Raw genomic sequence first — 21,710 nt, 5'->3', positions numbered from 1 at the left:
CATGTGAGAACATGAATAGTTTTGCCCAAATTTACATTCTGTGTCTCTTTTCTCTCCAGCTCAGGTGCCAAAGGAATTCTCATCCACACGTAGCTTCATTTCAGCAGCTTCACATTAGCGAGCCACCGTTGCACTCACTGTGAAAGACTTGAAAACTGGTTCCCTCGTGATGCATGAAGGTCCGGTAGCTGCACTGCCTGTTCAGCAGCAGCCCAACAGGCATACTTACCCCCAGGCTGTGGGTGACCTACAAGGTCAAGTTCCCTTCCTGTCTCAAAGCTCCAGCAGCAAACTGAGAACCATGTCTGAACCTGTCCCTGTGCTGTGCTGTGCCCCTGATCCTGTGGACAGTCATGCTCAAAGATGGAAGGAGATGAAGATGGACATCGCCTCCCCCTGTAATGACTCACAGCAGAGCGGACACTGTGAGCGCAGCCAGAGCTCAGACGTGGCTCCTGGAACAGGTCTGGACTTGGAGCTGTCAGACGTGGACAGTGGGGCTGCAGTGGATTTGAAAAACTGTGGAGACATATCAACTCAGCAGCAAGAAGGGAGCCCTGTAGATACCTCATTATCTGATCCTGCTTCCTCACCAGCCCTGGATAAGAGGAGTCACAAACAGCTTCCAGCATCAGTGAATGATTCAGAAGAGTGTTCAGTTGATCTGCTTCGGATAGTGAAGCACAAACCGAGTGCCATTGTGTTTCGTGACCATAAATGTAGCTCTGACAACCAGGTGACCGTTGCCAATGACAGCTCCGACAGCGGGGGCTCCTCCTCATCCAACACCAAAGAGGTAGAGAGCGATGATGGCGATGAGGAAGACGACTTTCCCGATGCCCTGCAGTATAAGGAATTCCTGGTCAGCCGTCGGCGCAGACACTTGAGCAGGAACAGGAAGTGCTCGAGGAAGAGGCAGGATGCCCAGCCTAATGGCACCGTGGCGAGGCCCGACAGCGAGAGCAAACCTGAGTTCACAGGTAGCCAGGAGGAACAGGAAATACCGCAGAACAATGGAGCACAGGTAAGAAAAACAAGATGGGAGGAGAGCGATAACAATCAGAAAGAAGTCTTATTCACTGTGCCAGTGAAAGCAACTCGGCAGCTGCATGCTTGCACTGCATCGTGCTGCAGACAGGCCCGTTTCACAGCAGACATTTTTCTTGTCTTTGCAGGAAAAGCACGGGCCTTAATGATAACATTGACAATAGGTCTGTCCTACTAAAATGTCAGCCAGTAGGCACAACACCAGGGCCCTGAAACTGGGCAGCTAAATGGTATTCAGCCATCATTTATTATATTAGTCACACCTAGGAAAAACTGTCCAGAGATGGAAAATAACTGCTTACATTTACTTAAGTGCTGCCTGTAAGTTTGATTTAGAGGTACTGCACTACATTTCAGAGGGAAATATTGTACTTTTTAAAAACACGTCATTTATCTGACATAAAATAAGCTTTTTAAATTACAGAGTTCAAGATTAAACCGGTGGTTCGAGCTGTAGTTTTGTCTTGTTTCAGATGAGATATAGTTCCACCAAAGACACATGTCCACTCTGAAGTCTTCAGAAGGTTTCGTTAAAAAAACAAACACTGGAGAATATGTGAGTGTGAACGAATGAAGATTTGTAGAGCGGAACCATTTTGTTCTTCAAAACTGTCCCGTTCATTTTCCCATGACCGCTCATGATATTTGAAGCCATGGGGAAAAATCGACAGAACGATCATTTTGATTCTATCTCATCTCATTTAATTGAGTATATTATTACTTTATTCTATTTCATTTTTCATTTCCTCTCTTCCTACCCTGCGCTGCTACTTTTGTATTGTTTGCATCCCGTTTATTCCCTTGTGCTGCTGTGTCAAATCTCCTACACGGGATCAATAAAGGTCCATCTTATCATTTCTTATCTAATAATATACAAATAACAGGGCTACAAAAGATGACGATGAGGTATGACTTTCCTGTTCCTGGCTAGTAGCAGTAACAGCAGAATGACTGTAAGTAACATTTATATCTACATATCACGCTCAGTAGAAACATTTTTTCTATTCCTTATGAGTCCTGAATGTGTCATGTGTGTGTGTTACCTCGCCGTCAGAGAGAAGAGAGAGTGAGAGGTACTGATGTATCGATACTGCAGGACAATACTTTTGACAACACTAAATAATGTCAGATGTAAAAAAATATATATCATTAGCACCTTTGCTTTAGTACTTTAAATTTGACTGATAATACTGTATTTCAACTAAAATATGATACTGAATGCGGAATTTCCCTTGTAATGAATTTGACATCAATGCATGGTAGTCTTCAGTCAAGCAGGTCTGTTTGTAATGTTGAACCCTGTGTCCACCACTAGAGGGCAGCACTGTCAAACTGTTTCATACTGTGCTCTTGTTTCCACTTGACTTTCTATTTGTTGCTTGCAGTATTTTTTTCAATTTCAAGGTCCAGTGTGTCTTCCGCAGATGTTTAAGACACATTTTTAAGCTTGTGAATTTACAAATGCTACAATGTCGACAAGGGACAAGATAATTGGTAACATTATTCATATTCTATGTAGGCTACTTTGTCCTACACAGTAGGTTGCAATATAGTTGGAGCATCCTCATGGATAAGTGGTCAGAGTTGCATTTAGACGAAATATGCAGTAGAAATGTCTGTGATTTAATTCTAAGACAATTTCCTTTTAGTCTAAGTTGCAATGCTTGTAATGTTTCTATGAATATTAGCCTGCCAAACGTTTAGAGATAAAGAGTTCACAGTTCATTTGGATTCTTTGGTTAACCAAAAAGGATATCTGAATACAAATTTAAATTTTGGCACCTTCAATCATGAATTCCTTTCATTTTCCCCCCAGCCCCGCCTGGCATCTTTGCCTCCCAGCATGCACTGCACCAGCGGGCATCCATTAGTGTGATAGTGCCCCGGACCGTGTTCTCACACCTGTCAGAGCGGCCCTTCAGCTGCTGGCACGTTCCCATCACAGTCCTCTGGCGTGCTGCACACTGTTCCCTCCTCTTGGACTGAAATGAAAGGACTTATTCTTTTGTGATGTCTTTCTCAGAGTTTGACCAAGTAGCTTTTAGAGTCACTTATTGACAGGCATCGGACCAGCGCTCATTTGAATACCTGTTAAGTCAAAGAGGCCCCATTGTGGTTCCACATTCTTGGAATGTCTTGGTCCAGGCAGTTTCGTCACACCCCACAATGTGGGGAACAACTTTGCCAAGTGAAATAATTTGAGAAGTTTTGCGTAAAGACAAGTTATCAAACTGGAGTTAAAGTGAAATTACTTCTTAAAAAACTTGGCTCCGATATTTGAGTCCAGTATAAAGGCAGTTATTTCTATCATTCCCAGTTCTGTAGGTGTTTTGCACTTTTATTGCAGCCTTGATCATCTGCCACATTATTGTCACAACCAATTAGGCTTTTCACACCAAGATAGTTTACCAACTATTATACGCCTTTATAGATAAGGAGTGATTTGAACCTCTTAAAGATGGATTCTTTCATTCCCAGGAGACATAAGATGCACTTAATAATTCTTGTGATTTCCAGTGATATATTTAGCCTAATATAAGATGCATTATCCTTGTCTGGATTTGGAAGATCACCAGAATTAGTTTTCAAGTGAAGCTCCTGCTGCTCTCTACAGATTCCAAATTAAAGTACATGTGCACTTCCTCATAATGGACAGCACCACTGGACATTCCCTGTTTCTATTACATGTCTGTGACGGTGAGGGCAGATAACATACCTCACTCTTTAATAAAACATTAAAAAGGGAGCGGGTTAAATTCTCTGGCTTGGTCCTGGTTGATGATTTGTTTTTGTTTTTTTGTCTTCAGAACAGTTATAAATTGCATTTTATCAAGAACGATATGTCAAATGATAATGTATAAATGTGAACTGCGTTGACTCTATAGAGAATTATCACCCAAATCTGTAATTCTCTGTGGCTTTACGGAGCTCTGTAGAGAGTTTCAGTTCATTGTTTAGATTTCTGGTCCGTAATTTTAGAATTCTGGTTTACTCTCTTTGCTTTCATAGCAATGTTTTTAGCTCCACAAGGCAACTAAAAAGCCTACCTCCTTACCACCGGGCACACAGACACAGTAAGCAACTGGATGGTGAAAAGACTGGTGCAGACCAACAAAGAGCTTAATGAAAGTGAATATTTGACTTTTTCATTCATCTGGTGCCCATACACGTGACTCCAAATTGATGATAATGTTGTTCTGTAACCTGCTGGATGTATAATTAAACAAGAAATAAAAAGAAAAGAAAAAAACCTTACTGCAGGTTTAAAGGTATGCCATCTGGAGGTAAAGCAATGTATGGAGGCATACAAAAGTATGAAGTGTGAAGTATTACCAGAAAGAGATGCAGGTCGATTTGACTGAGGGCAGTGCAGGGCTACCCGTACACAAAGGCAGAGCAGAGAGCCAAACCCCTGAATGGGATGACACGCACACTCCACCTGCATTCACACAAAATCTTGAGGGTTGTGCGGCGGTCTAGGTGTTTGGGCTTTAGAGTGGCAACAAATAAATAACCAGGTACAATTTTCTGAAACAATATCTGTGAAACTTTATGAGCAATCCGTTTTCCCGATCTTTTAAAATTTACTTAACCCCCCCCCCAAGTCTGACAATTTTAAGTGTTCCTCTGTAGATTATTCCAGGAAGAAGGATAAGACAATTACAGACCAAGGACAGCCTTCAAGTCTTTGGTTATTCATACTTAGATGCACAGTATGTATCTTCACAAGAGGTGTTTTAACCCTTCAAGACAGCTAATACATCACTATATCTCTCCTATGGGACTATTTCATTATTTGTCTTAAGTGCTCTATCCTCTGTAAAGACTTTGGACAGAAGCCTATTAACATTTCATGAACTTTGAGAGCACTCTGCTGTGAAGACTAAGTGTCCTCACTCACGTGCCACGCTGCTTATGCTCATGTTTGCAGTCGCTCATGCCACTGAGAGGCCTCCCTCGTCCTGGCTCTGTCCCCCATAGTGAGGGTAAAAATAGCACCCTGCTGCACATAGACAGCCCTCTGTGTTGCTGTGTGTAGGAATCTGGAGATGTGGGGGCTGTAACACACAGGAAATGGCTTTACTGCCAAGTCCGTTACTGCAGATATTTTTTAAACTGGTCAACATGATGGGGTTTGGGAATGGGAGTGGACAGAAGGGTGTGTTTGTGCGCCTGAGTGGGTGGGTGTGGGCATGCATGTGTCTATGCATGCATGTGTGCGTGCGAGTGTGTAAGTGTGTGAGTGTGTGAGGGGGCTGTTTTTGGCCTTGGAGCTTCTCAAAGGGGCCCTATGTGCTGCTATCAGCCTCTGGGACTTCTCGGATTGGCAGCGGAGCCCAGAAACAAAGCAGTTTGTTCATTTCCTGGAAGGCCAATGAACAAGTGTCTCAGTCAAAGTCCGTGACCAATGGGTGGAGAGGGAAAGAGAGGGAAAGCGAGGGTGTAGGTATGTGCATAACTGAGCTGTGTTGAATGGACAGATATTACAACACATTTACATATTATGTGACCACACTGCTGTTTGTCTATCGTTAAGAGACAGTTGATTCTTCTATATTTGGAGGTTGTTTTTACTTTTCTAGTCCAATAATCCCACTTAGAAGGTGTCACTTCCTCCATGGTGCAGGGTACACCGTGTACCCCTTCTTAGGTTGAAAGCGCTATGTTCATCCGCAAGGACCTGGAGGCAATGAAGGGTGGAGTGGGTGGGTGAGGAAGAGGAGTGTGTGTTAGGTTCAGCAGATTTCTCCTGAAAGGCCTCAGTGCAAGTTAACCCCCAGAGTTTGCCCTTAAGCCATATTTGCCTGAGTTTGTGTGTGTCTGTGTGTGTGTTCAGGCTGCAGCGTGTGACTCCATGAACATACTGATGAAAAAGTTGGATCACCTAAATGAGGAAATCCAGGAAGCCCAAAGTGCTAATTCTTCTTACGGAGACGAGGAGGATGTCGACAAGGAGCGGCAGAGCACCGCGGTACGTCAACAACATAAAGAAACAACATCTAGCAACAATAAATGAACTTTCATGGTTTCTGATAGGAGTCTGTAGGGACTTCTCTCTTCATGACAGGGGAATGCATCACATAATCTACTGATCCTAACCAACCAATACAGATACTTTATGATCATTGCTCAAATATTATTGATCATCAATGGATCTGCATAACATGCTGACCTATAACCTCCAGTGTGTAAGATTTAAGGGGATCTATTGGCAGAAATGTTGCACTGCCCAGAACAGACAAAACCAAATGCTAGCTCCGGAAAGAGCCCTTCCGAATCTCCTGCAGGTTCTACTACACATTTGAAAGGGGAGGGTTAGATGAGGGGTATTCAGTTGGTTGATGTCTGCAACCTTAACCACTAGGTGCTACTTACTTCTACACAGTGGACCTTTAAAGGTGCAGTATGTAAAAACTGACCTCCTCTTGAATTCAAACAAATGTGGGCAGCATATCACCAGAGGAAATGCTAACACTAAACGCTGCTAACTATAAGCTAGTAAGCTCAGGTAACTGTGCAGCTAGCAGTCGTATTAGCTGACTCTGCCTGGATTGGGAGCTCCGAGCACAGAGAGATTGTTGGTGTTGTTTACCATCAGATTAGCTCCTCTTCAGTTAGAATGTGGCAAACTGCTAGCTGGTTAGCATGCCAACTTTAACAGGTATCCTGTTGCTTCTTACACTGTCCTGTCTAATAAAGCCATGAAAGAGATGGTGTCATGAGAACTATGTTGTGTCATCAACACCAGCTTTGTTAGCTTAAAGTAGGAATTTTGGTGGATGACCTGGCAGTTTAACGTGTAAGTGAAATGGAGAAGCCACAATGGCCATCGCCTCATCTGCAAACAGACCACTCATAAATCCTACGACATGATGGAGAAGGATTTTCTAAATTGTTGCCACTAATTTACTTATATATTGTTCCATTTTTAGACAAAGCTCATAACTTTACAACTCGTGGCCACACACACTCAGGCAGAATTTACCATCAGTGTACCACACACGTTTGAACGGGGAGCCTACTCAGTGGAATGGGTTTGCAAGGATTGTCGTCTCTCCCCCGATTTAATATGAGGTAGATTAATTAAGAGTAATAGTTTGGATGGTCTCCAAGCCTGTTGTTTTTCCGCCATTAAAGCCTTTCATAAATCAGGGCGGTTTCTGACTCGTCTGGTATCCATCTGGAAACAGCATTAAACCACAGATACTAAGAGCTGAGCTCAGACCAGCCGACTGTTATTTTAAAGGTTTATTTAACACAATTTCTGGAGCAGGAACGCAGTTTGTAAACGGCTCCTGTGCTGCACTCCTCTGCTCGCCTCTCGCAGGGCATTCCAGCTGCCTCATTATGCTCACCAAGTGTAAATCTGGTAACCTCAAATAGCTCTTAAACCAACAGCACAGAACTTGAGGAATTCATATAAAAAGGCTGTATTTAATCAGGCTAATCTTAATCAAACTGCCTGGCAATCCACGAAAACAGCAGTAAAACAGACATTTATTCGCTTCGTCTGTCTCACTCTCTGTCAAGTATTTTTATGTGACAAGATAAAACACACAATACAACACAATGATGATGATTAATAAAAAAGCTAAATCAATAGACATGCTCGGTTCAGCTGCCTGCCCTACAGTGGGAGAGGAGAGAGACCATTTATCCCAAAAATGTCAAATATTTATAGGGTCATAAAGATTAAATGAAGCCAGCCCAGAGGGGTAATGCATGACTTTTTTCTTTTTATGGTAGTAAAAAGGCATTCAGGGTTGGGTGTGAGGCAAAATGATTTATTGTTTGGATAAAAAGAAACTGAATTCAACCGAATTTGGAACGTCCTCTTAGAATCAACACGGTGTCTTTATTCATATCCAGAATGAAGTTTTTGTCTTTGCAAGTCATGGGCTTTATATACAAAGACTGAAGATATATAACCGTTCTCTCTGAACAGAATTTTCTGATGGCCTTTTAGTTGATTCTTTGCTCCATGTCCCGTATTCAGACAATGTCCTTTAACCACCAGCTCCTCCACATTTTGCCAGTCATACTTTAGAAAGCCCCTCAGTTCTTCCATTTTAGATTTTTTTGTTACTGTCTTTTTTTAGCCGTGCTAGCATCATAGCTCTGGTGATGCCATTTTGTCCTTCCAAAACTTAAATGTTTCAACGGCTATTGGATGGATTCATTTAAAATTTGAAAAACACATCGCTGCCATTTTCGTGCATTCATCAGGTCAAGATTTCTATTTGTTCTATGAGAAAATACTATATATATTATTATGATGAATCACTGTTTTAAGTGTATTTATATAGCGTTAAGTGGCTTATATTGAGTGGAATAGAACATAAAAAGTGCTAACAGTAAATCATTTTCATTTCAGTTGTGGTCAAAACCTGGAAGATTGTTTAAAATAAACTGACATTTTAGTGTGTTACAGAAATAGGTGTCCCCTATGGATAAATCAATATATTTTCTGGTGAAGACAAGATAGGAAGTAAGTAGGTCGTTTAATAACACTTGATAAAGAGTCAAAATGATTATCTAAGATGGACTTGTGATATCTTTAGCATGTTAGCATGCTAACGTAAGCATTTAGCTCAAAGCAACATTGTAGGCCAGCTAGCTAGCTACTACCTCACAACGCTGCTAGCATGACTGTAGACTCACTTGTATTTTGATAGATTGGCTTTCTACTGCGAAAAGAAAATTCTTCCTTACATTCCTGTTGGTGAAATGATAAAGAACATAAAAAATTAAAAAAATGCTTATCAACCAAGTAAGCATATTTTCAACCCCCAAATCGATAGCCTAACTGTTACATGTAGGCTACAGCGCTTAGCACTCAGATGGAGCACACATTTCAACACCATGAACATCACATTGTCTCTGCTAGGTAATTTACAAAGGAAGCAATAAGTCTCCTGGAGTTCTTTTTTAATAAAAAACAACTGTCACGTAATGTAGCATGACAGCTAACCGTCAGCATACTGAAGCGTCATAGACAATAATGCATGCCCGTGATTTAAGAAGCTAGCAGCAGCCCTGAAAATGCCAAATTTATTGATTAAGACCAATTACATGTTCTTATATGGGGTCAGGTAATAAAGAGTGGAACAGAACATTAGAGGCGGTAAAAACAGGTAACATCGTAATTATCATTTCAATGGTGGTCATAACTGGGACATCTTAGTGTTTTACAGATATTTGCTGGGACTCGGGACACCCGGCTCTAAACCGTAACAATCCCAGCCAAACAACGACAGCTGTTCACCATAATTAAGACCGACAAATGTGGAAATAAAGTTTCACCAAAATTAGAAATTTAGATGAGATGCTGACTGACTTTCAGTTTGAGTTGGGGACACAATGTCCTTGATGTTGTTATCTAACTGTGACTGCATAGTTAGAATATTAGCACCATGCCATCTTTATGATGGAAACACTACAGGGTCAGGAAGGGAATTTTCAACACAGTCACTCATTGTATGTTGCGATGAAGGGAAAATGTGTCTCTCCGTGCAGTTCTTGATTTGAAAAAAATGCAGTTCACGGAAATGTTTGGCCATTCCTCAATCACTCTCAGCTACACACTCGCACTGGCATGGCATCCATGTTATCAGTGTGCGACGGGAGGGGAGAGCGGGAAGCACAGCGGCGGGTCTCCCCACTGAAGTGCGTACAGTGGTTGAGTCGGGAGGTCAAAGCCGGGATGGACTTTCCCATGTTGTCAGTGAGCGGAGATTCAGAGGGGACGATGATGGGCCGGGGATTTTTTTTCACAATGTGAGAAGGGCAGACACATCATCAGCAGTGTCTTATATCTTCAAACACTCATCCTCCAACACCAGCTCAACTTAGTACTCCACAGAAACCACACTGCAGACACAGGCAGCTGCTGAAGGGGCAATTGACATGAAGACAGGGACTGGGGTAAGAGGAAAGGAGAGACACAGAGACATTGATATTAACAAACAAGATAATAACTAAGAGCAATAATAATAGTAGTTTAAAGTGAACGTCAGTTGTCTTGACTGCATTCCGATGAAAAAGTCTCTCTGAATGGAATTTTTAAAAAATCTTTTACAAAATGATTGAATTTGTGTTTAGGGAGAGATTTCTGTAACAAGAAGAAATAGGGTATACAAAACATGTGGTCATGGTGACAGTTTTATCTTTGTAGAGCAACTGAATTTTATTTTTTGCTCATGTCGCTATTTTATACTAAGGTTTAAAGATGTTGGATGTCTAAAAACAGGTTTGTAAATGAAAAAGCATCTTCTTTTATTCCACCTTTTGACTTAGTTGTACGGAGGCCCTGAGAGACCAGTGTGGAAAACGAAAGTTACGTATGTAACTACGGTTCTATGAATCCTGGATGACCGCCAGAGGCGGTGCTTCAGCACTGAATGTCTCTATCTCGCGCATGCGCAGGTCGAGTGTTTATACCAACAAAGTCACCTGTGACCCTTGATGATACCGGCAAGCCTATATCTTCCGGTGACATCAGAGGATCTGTTCCTGCAGAATCTTCTCGCGAAACCACAAGGATTCTGAGTGACAGAACGCTCTGGCGGTCATTCAGGATTCATAGAACCGTAGTTACATACGTAACTTTCGTTCTATTTCATCCTTACTGACCGCCAGAGGCGGTGCTTCAGCACTGGATGACCCATAACAACAAGGTCACGAGGAATGCCAATACATACCTCAGTGAGATGAAGCAGTAGAGGTGGGCAGCAGGGCCACACCCAGTGGGTGGGGAGTGGCCACATTCACCCGATAGAATCTGGAGAAGGTAGTTGGTGATACCCACGATGCCGCATCACAGATGTCCCCCAGGGGCACACCACGCAGAGCCGCCCATGATGTAGAGACAGCCCTAGTAGAGTGGCACCTCACCCCGGATGGCAGGGGGCGACCACTGTGTTCATACGCCTGGGTGATGACATCCACAATCCAATGCGACAGACGCTGCTTGGAGAGAGCACAGCCTTTCTTAGGACCACCATAACAGACGAACAGCTGTTCTGACCGTCTCGTGCTTGCGGTCAAATTTATATAGACTCTTAAGGCCCGCACAGGGCACAGCAGTCCTAACCTTTCCTCCCCTGCGGGGGGAATAAACTGTGCCAGGTGGATAGGTTGGTTAAGGTTCGACGGTGAGAGAACCTTAGGAAGAATGGCTGTATTCGGCCACAGAGTGACCCCTGAGCCATCTGAGTTCCACCTCAGACATGAGTCACTGACCGAGAGAGCGTGTAGCTCCCCAACACGCTTTGCTGAAGTGATGGCAAGCAGAAAGGCAGTCTTAGCAGACACCCACTTCAACTCTGCCTGTGCCAGGGGCTCAAAAGGAGGCAGACACAGAGCATCCAGCACCAGGGGCAGATCCCATGCTGGAATTCTCTGTGCCTTTGGGGGTTGTAACCTCACGGCTTCCCTTTAGGAAAAAGGACACAAGTCTGTGGCACCCCACGGTGTTGTCGTCAACTTGAGCGTGTCGAGAGGAAATGGCTGCCACATACACCCTCAGAGTAGCAGGGGACCGTCCGCCATTCAGGAGTGACTGTAGGAACTCCAGAATTTTTGGGATTGTACAGTGCATGGGGTCCTCACCCCTGTCTGAACACCAGACAGAAAACAGTTTCCACCTGTTCTCATACTGCATCCGGGTAGAAGGCGCCCTAGCATTCAGTATCGTATATTGGACAGTGTCTGAGCACTCTGACAGCAGCGGGTTGGGCCCTGCAGTGGCCAAACCCAGAGCTGCAGGCGATGAGGGTTGGGATGCCAGACCCGGCCCCCTAACTGGGACAGGAGATCCATCCTGTGGGGGAGAGGCCACGGTGAGCCGCGGCACAGCCTGTGCAGCAGAGGAAACCATGTCCTCCCTGGCCAGAAGGGGGCTACCAATAGCAGCCTGTGGCCCTGCTGGAGGACCCTCTGCAGTATTTGAGGAATCAGAGGCATCGGGGGGAAGGCATAGAGAAGACCCTCTGGCCAATCGTGGGCGAGAGCATCCTGGCCCAGAGGGCTGGCCTCCTCTGTCAAGGAGAACCAGAGGGGACAATGGGTCGACTCTTCTGTGGCAAAGAGATCCACCTCTGCCCTGCCGAAGACGTCCCAGATATTGAGCACCACCTCTGGGTGAAGCCGCCATTCCCCCGGTGGAGGCTGCGGCCCAGTTCCGTTCCCCAGGCAAATACATCGCCCTTATGCTGGCTAGGCGGGGGACCGCCCACAACAGGAGGTCCCGGGACACCTGCAACAGCCGTGCAGACCTGGTTCCCCCTTGGTGGTTTATGTGAGAGACGGTTGAGATGTTGTCCGACCGTACTAGCACATGCCTCCCTCTCAGGAACAGGAGAAAAAGCTGCAGTGCCATGTGCACTGCCCGTAGCTCCAGCACATTGATGTGGTCCGAGCGGTCCTGTGCAGGCCACAGGCCTTGGGCTGTCCGGTTCTGCCACACAGCACCCCACCCTGAGATGGATGCATCTGTTGTGATGGTCTCCTGACGGGATGCAATGGAGCCCATGGGCATGCCCTGAAGGAGAAATGATCTCTCCCTCCAAGGGGTCAGAGCAAGGAGGCAACGCCGTGACACCTTGAGTTTCCTGTGCCGGTGCCGCCTGGCATCCAAGTGGAAGCTGTTCAGCCACCTCTGAAGGGGACGTAGTGACAGCAACCCTAAGGGAACCACATTGGCAGCAGCCGTCAGCTTGCCTAAGAGGCGCATATACTGGACATAGCGCAAGCAGCGGCCCTCCTGAAAGAGGAGAAGGAGGCGGAGGATGTCGTCCACGCGCCGAGGTGATGGACAGGCCTTCATGGCAACAGCATCCAGAGTCACCCCCAGAAAGAGTGCACTCTGTGAGGGAACCAAGCAGCTCTTTTGGAAATTCACTCTGAGGCCGAGCTGGGCCACATGTGAGAGGAGAATCGCTGTGTCCCGGGTCACCTGAGACCGGGATGGCGCACAGACCAGCCAGTCGTCCAGATACGGCAGGATCTTCATGCCCCGCGACTGCAGGGGTGAGAGGGCTGCCACCACACACCTGGTGAACACCCGTGGAGAAATGGAGAGGCCAAACGGGAGAACCCTGAACTGAAAATGGCGGCCCTGAAAGGCAAACCGCAGAAATGATCTGTGGTGTGGTGCAATGGGGACATGAAAGTACGCGTCCTTCAGGTCTACTGAGGTTAACCATTCCCCTCTGGCAACAGTACGCAGAACCTCTGCAGTACTGAGCATGTGGAACTTCAGGGCTTTCAGGAACCGGTTGAGTCCCCTCAAGTCGAGGATAGGGCGGAGTCCGCCGTCTTTCTTTTTGACAAGAAAGTAAGTCGAATAGAACCCCCCGGGTGACAGGGGGTCTACTGGCTCGATGGCACCCTTGTCCAGGAGGGCGGACAACTCCTGGTTGAGGGCATAGGCTTTTGCCGGGTTGCGTATGATGGTCATCTTGACCCGGCTGAAGGCAGGGGGGCCGGCGTCGGAACTGAAGTTTGTACCCGTGGGTTAAGGTGGAAATCACCCAAGGATCCTTGGTGGAAGCAGCCCAGCAGCTGAGCTGCTGCCGGGAAAAACAGCCGACGACCGGCCCCGGACTCTAAGCGCCTGGTCCCCCGGCCTCTAGAGGCCCTGGGGGGACGACGGGCAGCGTCGGAGTTCTGAGGTTGTCTAGGGCGCGGTCGTTCGGGGGCTCGAAAGCCCTGAGGACATCGTTGAGCCGGCTGTTGAACCGGTCGCTGAGACCTAGGGTTGCCACTGGGGGGAGTCTGTGGCTGAGAGCGGCGCCTGGGGGGAGCTGGAGAACCCCCAGGTCTGCTGGGAGGAGGCATGCTCCTGTGAAGCCCAGAGAGCTGCTGACGCGTCTGCCTGGCCTGGACTGTGCGCTCAAGCGCCTCTACAGCAGCCGACCCAAAAACCTCGCCGGGTTCCACTGGGATGCTGCGGAGGGTTTTCCGGCACGCCTCGGTGAGAGGCGACTGTGCCAGCCACACCTGGCGGCGAGCCTGGACAAGTGTGGACATCAGGCGCCCCAGTTCTCTGGACATCAGAGCAAATGCCTGCAGGGATGCGTCACTGAAGCTGTGGACGGAAGCGTCCAGCGTAGCCTCCTGCAGGGACGCTGAGAGAGCGAGCATCAGATGCGAGAGGGAATTGCCAATGCGTCCCATGCGTGCTGCTGCGTCATAGGCCTTAGAGAGCAGGTCATCCGTGGCCCGACACTGGGGGCGCGGACACCTGGCATCCGTTCTCAGAGCCTGATCGGGCGAAACAATCAGAGCCGCTATAGCCGGCTCAACCGCTGGCATATGGGCCAAGCCGAACTTGGCTGCATCCTGCATGGCTGCCAGGGTCCGGCCATCTGATGTTGCGTGAGAGAGGGCTCTAGTATCTCTCCAGCATGCGTGCAACTCCCTCAGATATTCTTCTGACGGAGGCACAGTAAAGGTGGCAGGGGCTGGACCACGCCTGAAGAAAGCACTGGCGGGAGCCGGCTGAGCCTGCGGAACATCCAACTGCAGGCGGGCCAGGGCCATACGAATGATGGCACCCAGGAGTTATTCTCGGACCCAGCACCGAAACTGCGGGCTGAGGAGCGGAAGCTCGCCCCGGAGGTGTGGGAGGCAGCGTCCTGGGGGACCACATCCGCCCCATAGTCAGCGAACTCAGTGGCCGAAGCAGCCACGGAGAGCACGTCCTCCTCTGGTTCAAACATGGCGGCAGGGGGAGCAGGAGCACCCACATCCACTGCACCAGTCCCAGACTGGATGGCTAGGAAGAGGGATTTCATTTGATTTAGCTCCTCAGTCAATTGGTCCACCCTGGAGGCCAGTTTAGACTCCTTGACCCTCTTCCCAGAGGAGGCGCTCGCAGCCTCTGCAGCCCGACGTTTAGATCGGCTAGGCTGTGCTGGAGGCAATCGCTGGGCTGGGGTCAACTGGTCCGGCTCCGGAGCATGGCCCAGCAGGTGTTCAGCCTCAGCCAGTCTAGCAACCCGCACTGCCCGGGGCATGAAGCTACAGTTCATGCACGGGTCCTCTGAAAGCCCCTCCCTCAGGTGATCGAGGCCAAGGCACGGAGGACACATATCATGACCGTCTTCAGACTGCAGAGTGGCCAGACAGGCCGAGCAGGAGTGTTCACCAAGCATGGTGACAACTGGTTCAAATACAAGCAACTGAGAAAAACAACAGATGCTGGGAGAGGGAGGCGAACGCACTGCCTTCACCAGCAGGTGTCGCACAACAAACGCAGTTAGCCTTTGTGGCTAACACTTCTGCTAACTACAAGGGCAACAGCACCCGCCTATGCTGGGAGCGGGAGCGAGAGCACTGCCTTCACCAGCAAGGGTCAGCTTGCTGCGCAAAAACAAATCAATGGGCACAACCGCATGTGCCACAAAATGCAAACTTAAGTAGGCCAGGCGAAAACGCAGGTATAACTGCCAAAGGAAAGCAAACACAGCTCGGGATGCAGCTGTTACAGAAAATAGTAATATACACCTATGATGGGAGAGGGAGCGCACACACTGCCTTCACCAACACGGGAAAACTACAACGAAAGGTGGGTACAAGTTGTACAAATTACTTACAGATGGAACAGTAGTACGGATGTCGGGAGAGGGAGCGAGTACACTGGCTTCACCAACATATAAAGCTACAACTGAAAACGGATACAACCAACGGTGTACCGATTACACAGACAATAGGTCAAGCATACAACACTGCTAATGCCCGCAAATGACAGCACAGATGTCGGGAGAGGGAGCGAGTACACTGGCTTCACCAACATAAAAACTACAACGGAAAGCGGGTACAACCAGCGGTGTACCGATTACACAGACACTAGGTCAAGCAGGCAATGCTAACCGCTAGCGCCCGTAACCAATAGCACAAATGTCGGGAGAGGGAGCGAGTACAACGCCTTCACCAACCTTATTTAACAAAAGAAAGAGACACTTAAAGGAAACGTAACACTACGCCTGGTATACTCAGCCAGTTGTAGAGACGAACCGATGGTGATCCGAAGGGGTGTCCGCGGGAAACCGCAACAAAACTCCCGTCTCAGCTCGTCGCAGCCCTTGGAGGGCGAGCAGCTCGCAGCTCCGACAGGTTGTCGCAAGGCTACCAGCGACGAAGCAGCAGTACGTGTTTAGTTCAGCTAGAGCTCACTGACGTACATCTATCTGCGAAGCGAGAAGATGAAAAGGAACAGATCCTCTGATGTCACCGGAAGATATAGGCTTGCCGGTATCATCAAGGGTCACAGGTGACTTTGTTGGTATAAACACTCGACCTGCGCATGCGCGAGATGGAGACATTCAGTGCTGAAGCACCGTCTCTGGCGGTCAGTAAGGATGAAATAGAAATGAAATTTTTGTGATCCATTTTCCAAATCTGATACAAATTGTTTTTCTCAGGATAATTATTATTATATTATTAACGATTAATCTTTCAAAACAACCAGAAAAAAAAACAGAATACTTCTTTCTCATTTGCCCCTCAGGGCTTCCATAGATTCACCTTATTTATAACATTAGCAAACACACTAGCTCTGTAGCTGGAAAAACAATCTAACCTCACCTCTCTTGGAGCCTTTGTTGTATCATACAATTTTCATAAGCAGACAGAGTCACCCTGTTGAGATGACAATTTCAAGTTCTGAAACACTTGATGTGATTGAAGATTTTCTGGTTCAATCTTTAATCTTGTCTCTTTGTCCTTCCAGGGTGCTCCGGCTTTGGGCACGACGGCGAGCCGAGCGCTGAGTCAGGATCAGGGAACCTCCAAACCTCCAGACAAACATGAGCCACTGACGAGGCGCCCCTCGCGACCTTTGACCCGCAGCAGACCGCTGACCCGCTCGTCCCTCTCGTCCCCTACACATCTCCACATTCGACGGGTCAGGGTGAGCGACACTCTCCCTCTGTGCGTGTGTCTGGTAGCGTTGGAGACATAACATATTTTATTTTTCACATTGTTAGAGCTGTCCTCTCTTTGAAAGCACACTGACCTCTTATGCCCCTCTGTTGTATTTCACATCTTACAATGGGAAGTTCCACCCTAAGCTCTTTACAGAAGAGTAAATGTTTCCCTCACTTTCTCTTCTGGCTATCGTATCATGTCTCCTCCCTCCTTCTTTCGCTATTTGGGCCTCTGTCCAGTCTGCGTGTCCCCTGCTGTTGTGTAAATAAGGTGAAAGTAAAAGGATGAGACAGCTCTGCTCCATCCAGCAACATGCAAGGTCATCGTTTTTCTGTGTCAGCACTGCGGCAACAACAAAAAACCACCACACATGCTGTAGATATCACTGCTCAACATGCACAACTGTGAGTCAGATGAAGAGAGGGGGAAAAGGCAAAACCAGCTCTGTAGATCTCTACAACAGTACCAGGCTGCTTTTTTCTTACCATTTCAACAGTATCTTCATCAGTGGATGGAGTTTGGTTAGTTGTCATGGACATAGATTGGTTGGCGTGCGAACTGAGTAGCTGTTAGCTGTTCACGTCGTCTCAAGGGTAAAAGCGCTATCTCGAAGAGTTAAGTCTTGTTTCGTTTACTAGTGGTTACAGCAAATGTGGTTTAACACCCCGGGTCACAGAAATAACGGAGCAGCAAATAATTGGCCATTTTGAATCACTCTGTAGGCCACCGTCTTCTGATTTCATGCGGCACGAGTCTGAACTGGAGTCTAGATCGAAAGGAGTTGGTTACTTAAATGAGAAGATGGAGGTGTTAAACTTGTCCTCTGCTACTCTTCATCCAACAGATCACTGTGGCCACTCCCTCCTGCTCAATCAGTCCATGCAATATTCCAAACTCATCTGCTGTAAACAAATCCAAAAATGATCATTGTCTAGTTTTGTTCTGAGACAAATTTTTGATGAACGATAGCGGTAAACGCTAAGCTCGCTGACAAATACAATCCACTACTTCATAGTAAAAGTCGGCTTGTGTTTTGCTAGTTAAATGTTTCCAAGCTTCAGAAGACGGGAATGTTTTGTTTGCATAAGCAGAAACTTCATAGAGCATTTAAATGTTTTTGTTTTGCCACAGACAACCAGCTTATATGTATATGTATGTGTGTATATATATATATATATATATATATATATATATAGATATAGAGATATATATATATATATATATATATATATATATGAGAAATAGACTCAATCACCAATTTTGCGACCTCATTCTGGTGATAGATAGACTTTACTGAAATGAAAATCTTCCAGATTGCTTCAAGTATGAAGGTTTGTTCTTGGTTGTAATAGTCGAATAAATCAAGTTCTGGCATAAGTAAACAAGCAGACCTTGAGTTGGAAGTGTTTTGTTATAACATTTGGTTTACCTTCATACATACTAGTTTCATACTGTTTCTTGGTTGTTTGCAGGTAAAAAGAGGTGTAGACATCTGGGCTATATTTAGTTGAAAAGTGTTAAAAATAAATAAATGTTGAAATTTTGCACTTTGAAATATTGTCGTTTAATGCTGTTAAAACAACAGTTATATGTAACCAAGAATTAAAAAAAAACCTCTTACTTTATCTCTCAGGTTCCGTATAGATATAGGTCTGATGCAGGTCAGATTTAGGCTCCCTTTCCTGCTTCCACAACAGTTGTCATACCTCTGCAGAATACAGTGGAGCATACCTTTGTAAGTGCTGACAGTAATTTATTGATCCTGAAGTGTCGGGATTGTTAGTGGAGGTGTGAGTGTGTTGTGTGTGGATGTGTAGGTAGGCACAGAGAGCAGCAGGGGCCGTGGGATCAGACCGATGCTATGAAGTGGGTTTATTTTTCCTCCAACCGTGACTGATAAAGTACAGCTGTCCAAACTGACGTGGACATGCACATACACACATGCACACACATGCACACACACACACACACACACACACACATGCACATGCACATACATATCTTCACAGTTATAATTTTTAGATATTTGCAGAAGAAAGTGATTTGTATTTAAGCTAGTGACGTGTTTCAGTAGTGCAAGTTTTGTTTTGAAGCATGCCGCCTTCACTTTCTTCCACCTTTATTTTTTTGTTGTTGTGTTGTTTGCTATTTCATACCAGCTGTTTGTTGAGCCTCTGTTCATGCAAATCAGATTATAAAAAGATTGTAAAATTACACACTAATGCATTAATAATTATAATTTAAAATCTAATATACATTATTTTACATTATTCCTTCTGCATAAATTTTACTTTTGGTACTTCAAGCATATTTTACTGCTCATACTTTTGTACAGTGTGTCCACTTGAGGTAAAATTTGAATGCATGACTTTTACTTGAAATGCATTCCTACACTGTTGTGTTGGTACTTAAAGGATAACCTTTGGGGAGAACTACTGCATATGTGAAGCAGTATAAAGCCTTTAGCTCCAGAGGAAGCTGCATGTAATCTGATAAATTGCCTCCAGTGATGTAACTCAGTCGTTAACCTGCATTATGGGTAATGTAGGCACCAGGTTTTGAAAAGCAGCCCACTGGTCAAGGATTGCACTCACTCCTTTAATACTGTTGGACTATTGGACTTATTTCAGTTTAAACAGCGGAACCACCTGTTTTATTCTGCACATTACTTAACAGGCAGGATGTAGCCAATCAGAGGCAGAGTAGGATGGGTCACTGTCGTAATTTACAGTATATGATCTCAGGCCCAAGGAAAACCCACGAGAATAATGCAGAATTTCCCTAAGTAATTGCAAAACTGCAGGTGCATTATTTGGTAAATCTCAGCTTCTGATGACCTTTGGTGGGATGTGGGGTTTTCTTATTCCAGACACAGTATTAATGATACAATATCTGTGTTAGTATGATTTTTCACACGCTGATTGAGAAATCAATCTAGGCTATTTAGTTCCCTGATCTTATGTTTTGTCAATTCCGATGGGTTGTGGGAAATTTTAAGGAGTTTGACGTACTCCTCATGACCAGAATCTCTCATTTCCTGTGTCAATATTCAAGCTATTGAACATTTGAGTCATGGGGTGTTGTTGCTGGATTTTACTGTTACTGGTCTTGATCTTATTTTCTTCCCTCTTCGCTTGTTATTAACTCCCATCATCTATTTTGATGACCTTTCCTGGCATGCCCTGTTTTTCTGCTTGGGATCTTGTCAAATCAGCTCTCTCTCTCTCACACACACACAGACACACACACTGACACATACTGCATGAAACATCCTTTCCAGTTTCCTCTAATGTAATTGCATCATTTATTATGATTTAAGTCTCTTTTCCTGTAAAGGCACTCCAGTCTCATTCATCAAGTGGATGTCATCCAGTCATTTTCATTCTTTTTTACTTTTTAATTTCGATAAAACTCTAGTTAATAGTTAAACAAATAAGCTGTGAGTGCTTGTTAGGTTCTCAAATGATCTTATAGCGTAAACACTCAGGAAATGTGTTTCTTTTGCTTGAACCAGATTTAGAATTTGGGTCATTTTCCCAGCGTGGCTTCTGCTGCTGTTCAGGGAAGCTGAGTCACTGCCTCTGGCTGATATTGAGTTTACATTCTCCGAAGCTTTAGAGTGTTCATGTCAATCCACCTAAGTGTTTGTATATTATATTGCTTTTGTTTTAGTGCTCATTGTGTATTTCTTCTCTTTTTTCATGTCAGGCTGTTCCCAGGATGATGGGTGGATCAGCAGGTAAGATAAGAGAGAGTGAGTGTGTGTTTGTGTGTGTGTTCAGTGTCCATTCAGATGGATTGTTTGCATTCCCACTTTGGGATAAAACCGGACTTCTGGGAATGTCTCCCACAGGATTCCCAGCCAGAATGTCAAACCTCAACCACCCAGAAGTAATGATATACTGTTTCTACTATTACACACACACACACACACACACACACACACACACACATGCATGGAGTACACGTACACAACACATGCATATTCAGGTGCATAAACACAGATATGCCGGCGAGCTCAACCAAAAAAAAACAACACAATCATTTTGTGCTGTCAACTTTTGGTTTGCTGGAATTTGTTGTGTGAAAATACTTAGAAGCAGAATCATCTCTTCTACAGAACAAAAACAGGTTTCCTTTTTTTTTTCAGGTACCTGAAGTAAACAAAAGTCATACTTGACTACAAATAAAGATATCATGTTAAGAAATTGCTTCGGCAAAATTGACAGTGACCCATATTAAATGTACTTAAGTGTAGAAAGCACAAGTAAATGATGCATATATTTACATGTATGTGTATACCATGGGTCGACTGATTATCAGATCCGATCCCCAGCATTTAAGTGCATCTGATATGAGAAACGAACCTTTTACTCAAGCACTGTTCATATGGGTAACGTACGCTTATACCAAAGTAATATTTTAACACAATGTTGTTACTTTAACTCTGGTTACTTTTTAAAGCACTATTTTTTCCCTTTTGTTTTTAAATTCAAGTCTTCTCTCTTTCTTCCCTCTCCGACTCAAGTTCCCGGAGAGGGCGAAGTGAGAGTCTGTGGAGATGATTAATGAGTTCCACTCTGACCCCTGTCCATATCTCTTATCCTCAGAGTGTGTCCCCTTTGATTGACATGCACAGGCGTCATGGCGACTGTCGGGATTGTTTATTTTTGTGTGTTTTTGTCTGCATATGTGTCGTGACGGTGTCTCCGACGTGGCACCACTCCTCA

At 45.4% G+C, this 21,710-nt stretch overlaps 1 protein-coding gene and 1 long non-coding RNA gene across 2 annotated transcripts in view; one reads left to right on the top strand and one right to left on the bottom strand.

Moving 5' to 3' along the window:
- Positions 1-393: 393 nt before the first annotated feature.
- LOC115593806 (stAR-related lipid transfer protein 13-like) overlaps positions 394-21,710 on the top strand; it is a 66,803-nt gene continuing 45,486 nt past the window's right edge. Inside the window, exons 1-4 of the mRNA XM_030437493.1 lie at positions 394-1,024; positions 5,885-6,019; positions 16,784-16,963; positions 20,689-20,719. Coding sequence (XP_030293353.1) covers positions 5,903-6,019; positions 16,784-16,963; positions 20,689-20,719 — 328 coding nt within the window. The 5' untranslated portion in view covers positions 394-1,024; positions 5,885-5,902. The remainder of the gene's footprint in view (positions 1,025-5,884; positions 6,020-16,783; positions 16,964-20,688; positions 20,720-21,710) is intronic.
- Positions 9,064-17,117, bottom strand: LOC115593810 (uncharacterized). The gene is made up of 3 exons (XR_003986368.1): positions 17,069-17,117; positions 16,639-16,993; positions 9,064-9,967 (listed from the first exon to the last, which is right to left on the bottom strand). It is a non-coding gene; the product is annotated as an uncharacterized LOC115593810 (long non-coding RNA).

The sequence above is a fragment of the Sparus aurata genome, chromosome 13, assembly GCF_900880675.1.
Source record: "Sparus aurata chromosome 13, fSpaAur1.1, whole genome shotgun sequence".
Taxonomy (NCBI): Eukaryota; Metazoa; Chordata; class Actinopteri; order Spariformes; family Sparidae; genus Sparus; species Sparus aurata.
This window is presented reverse-complemented; position numbering and strand designations above follow the sequence as displayed.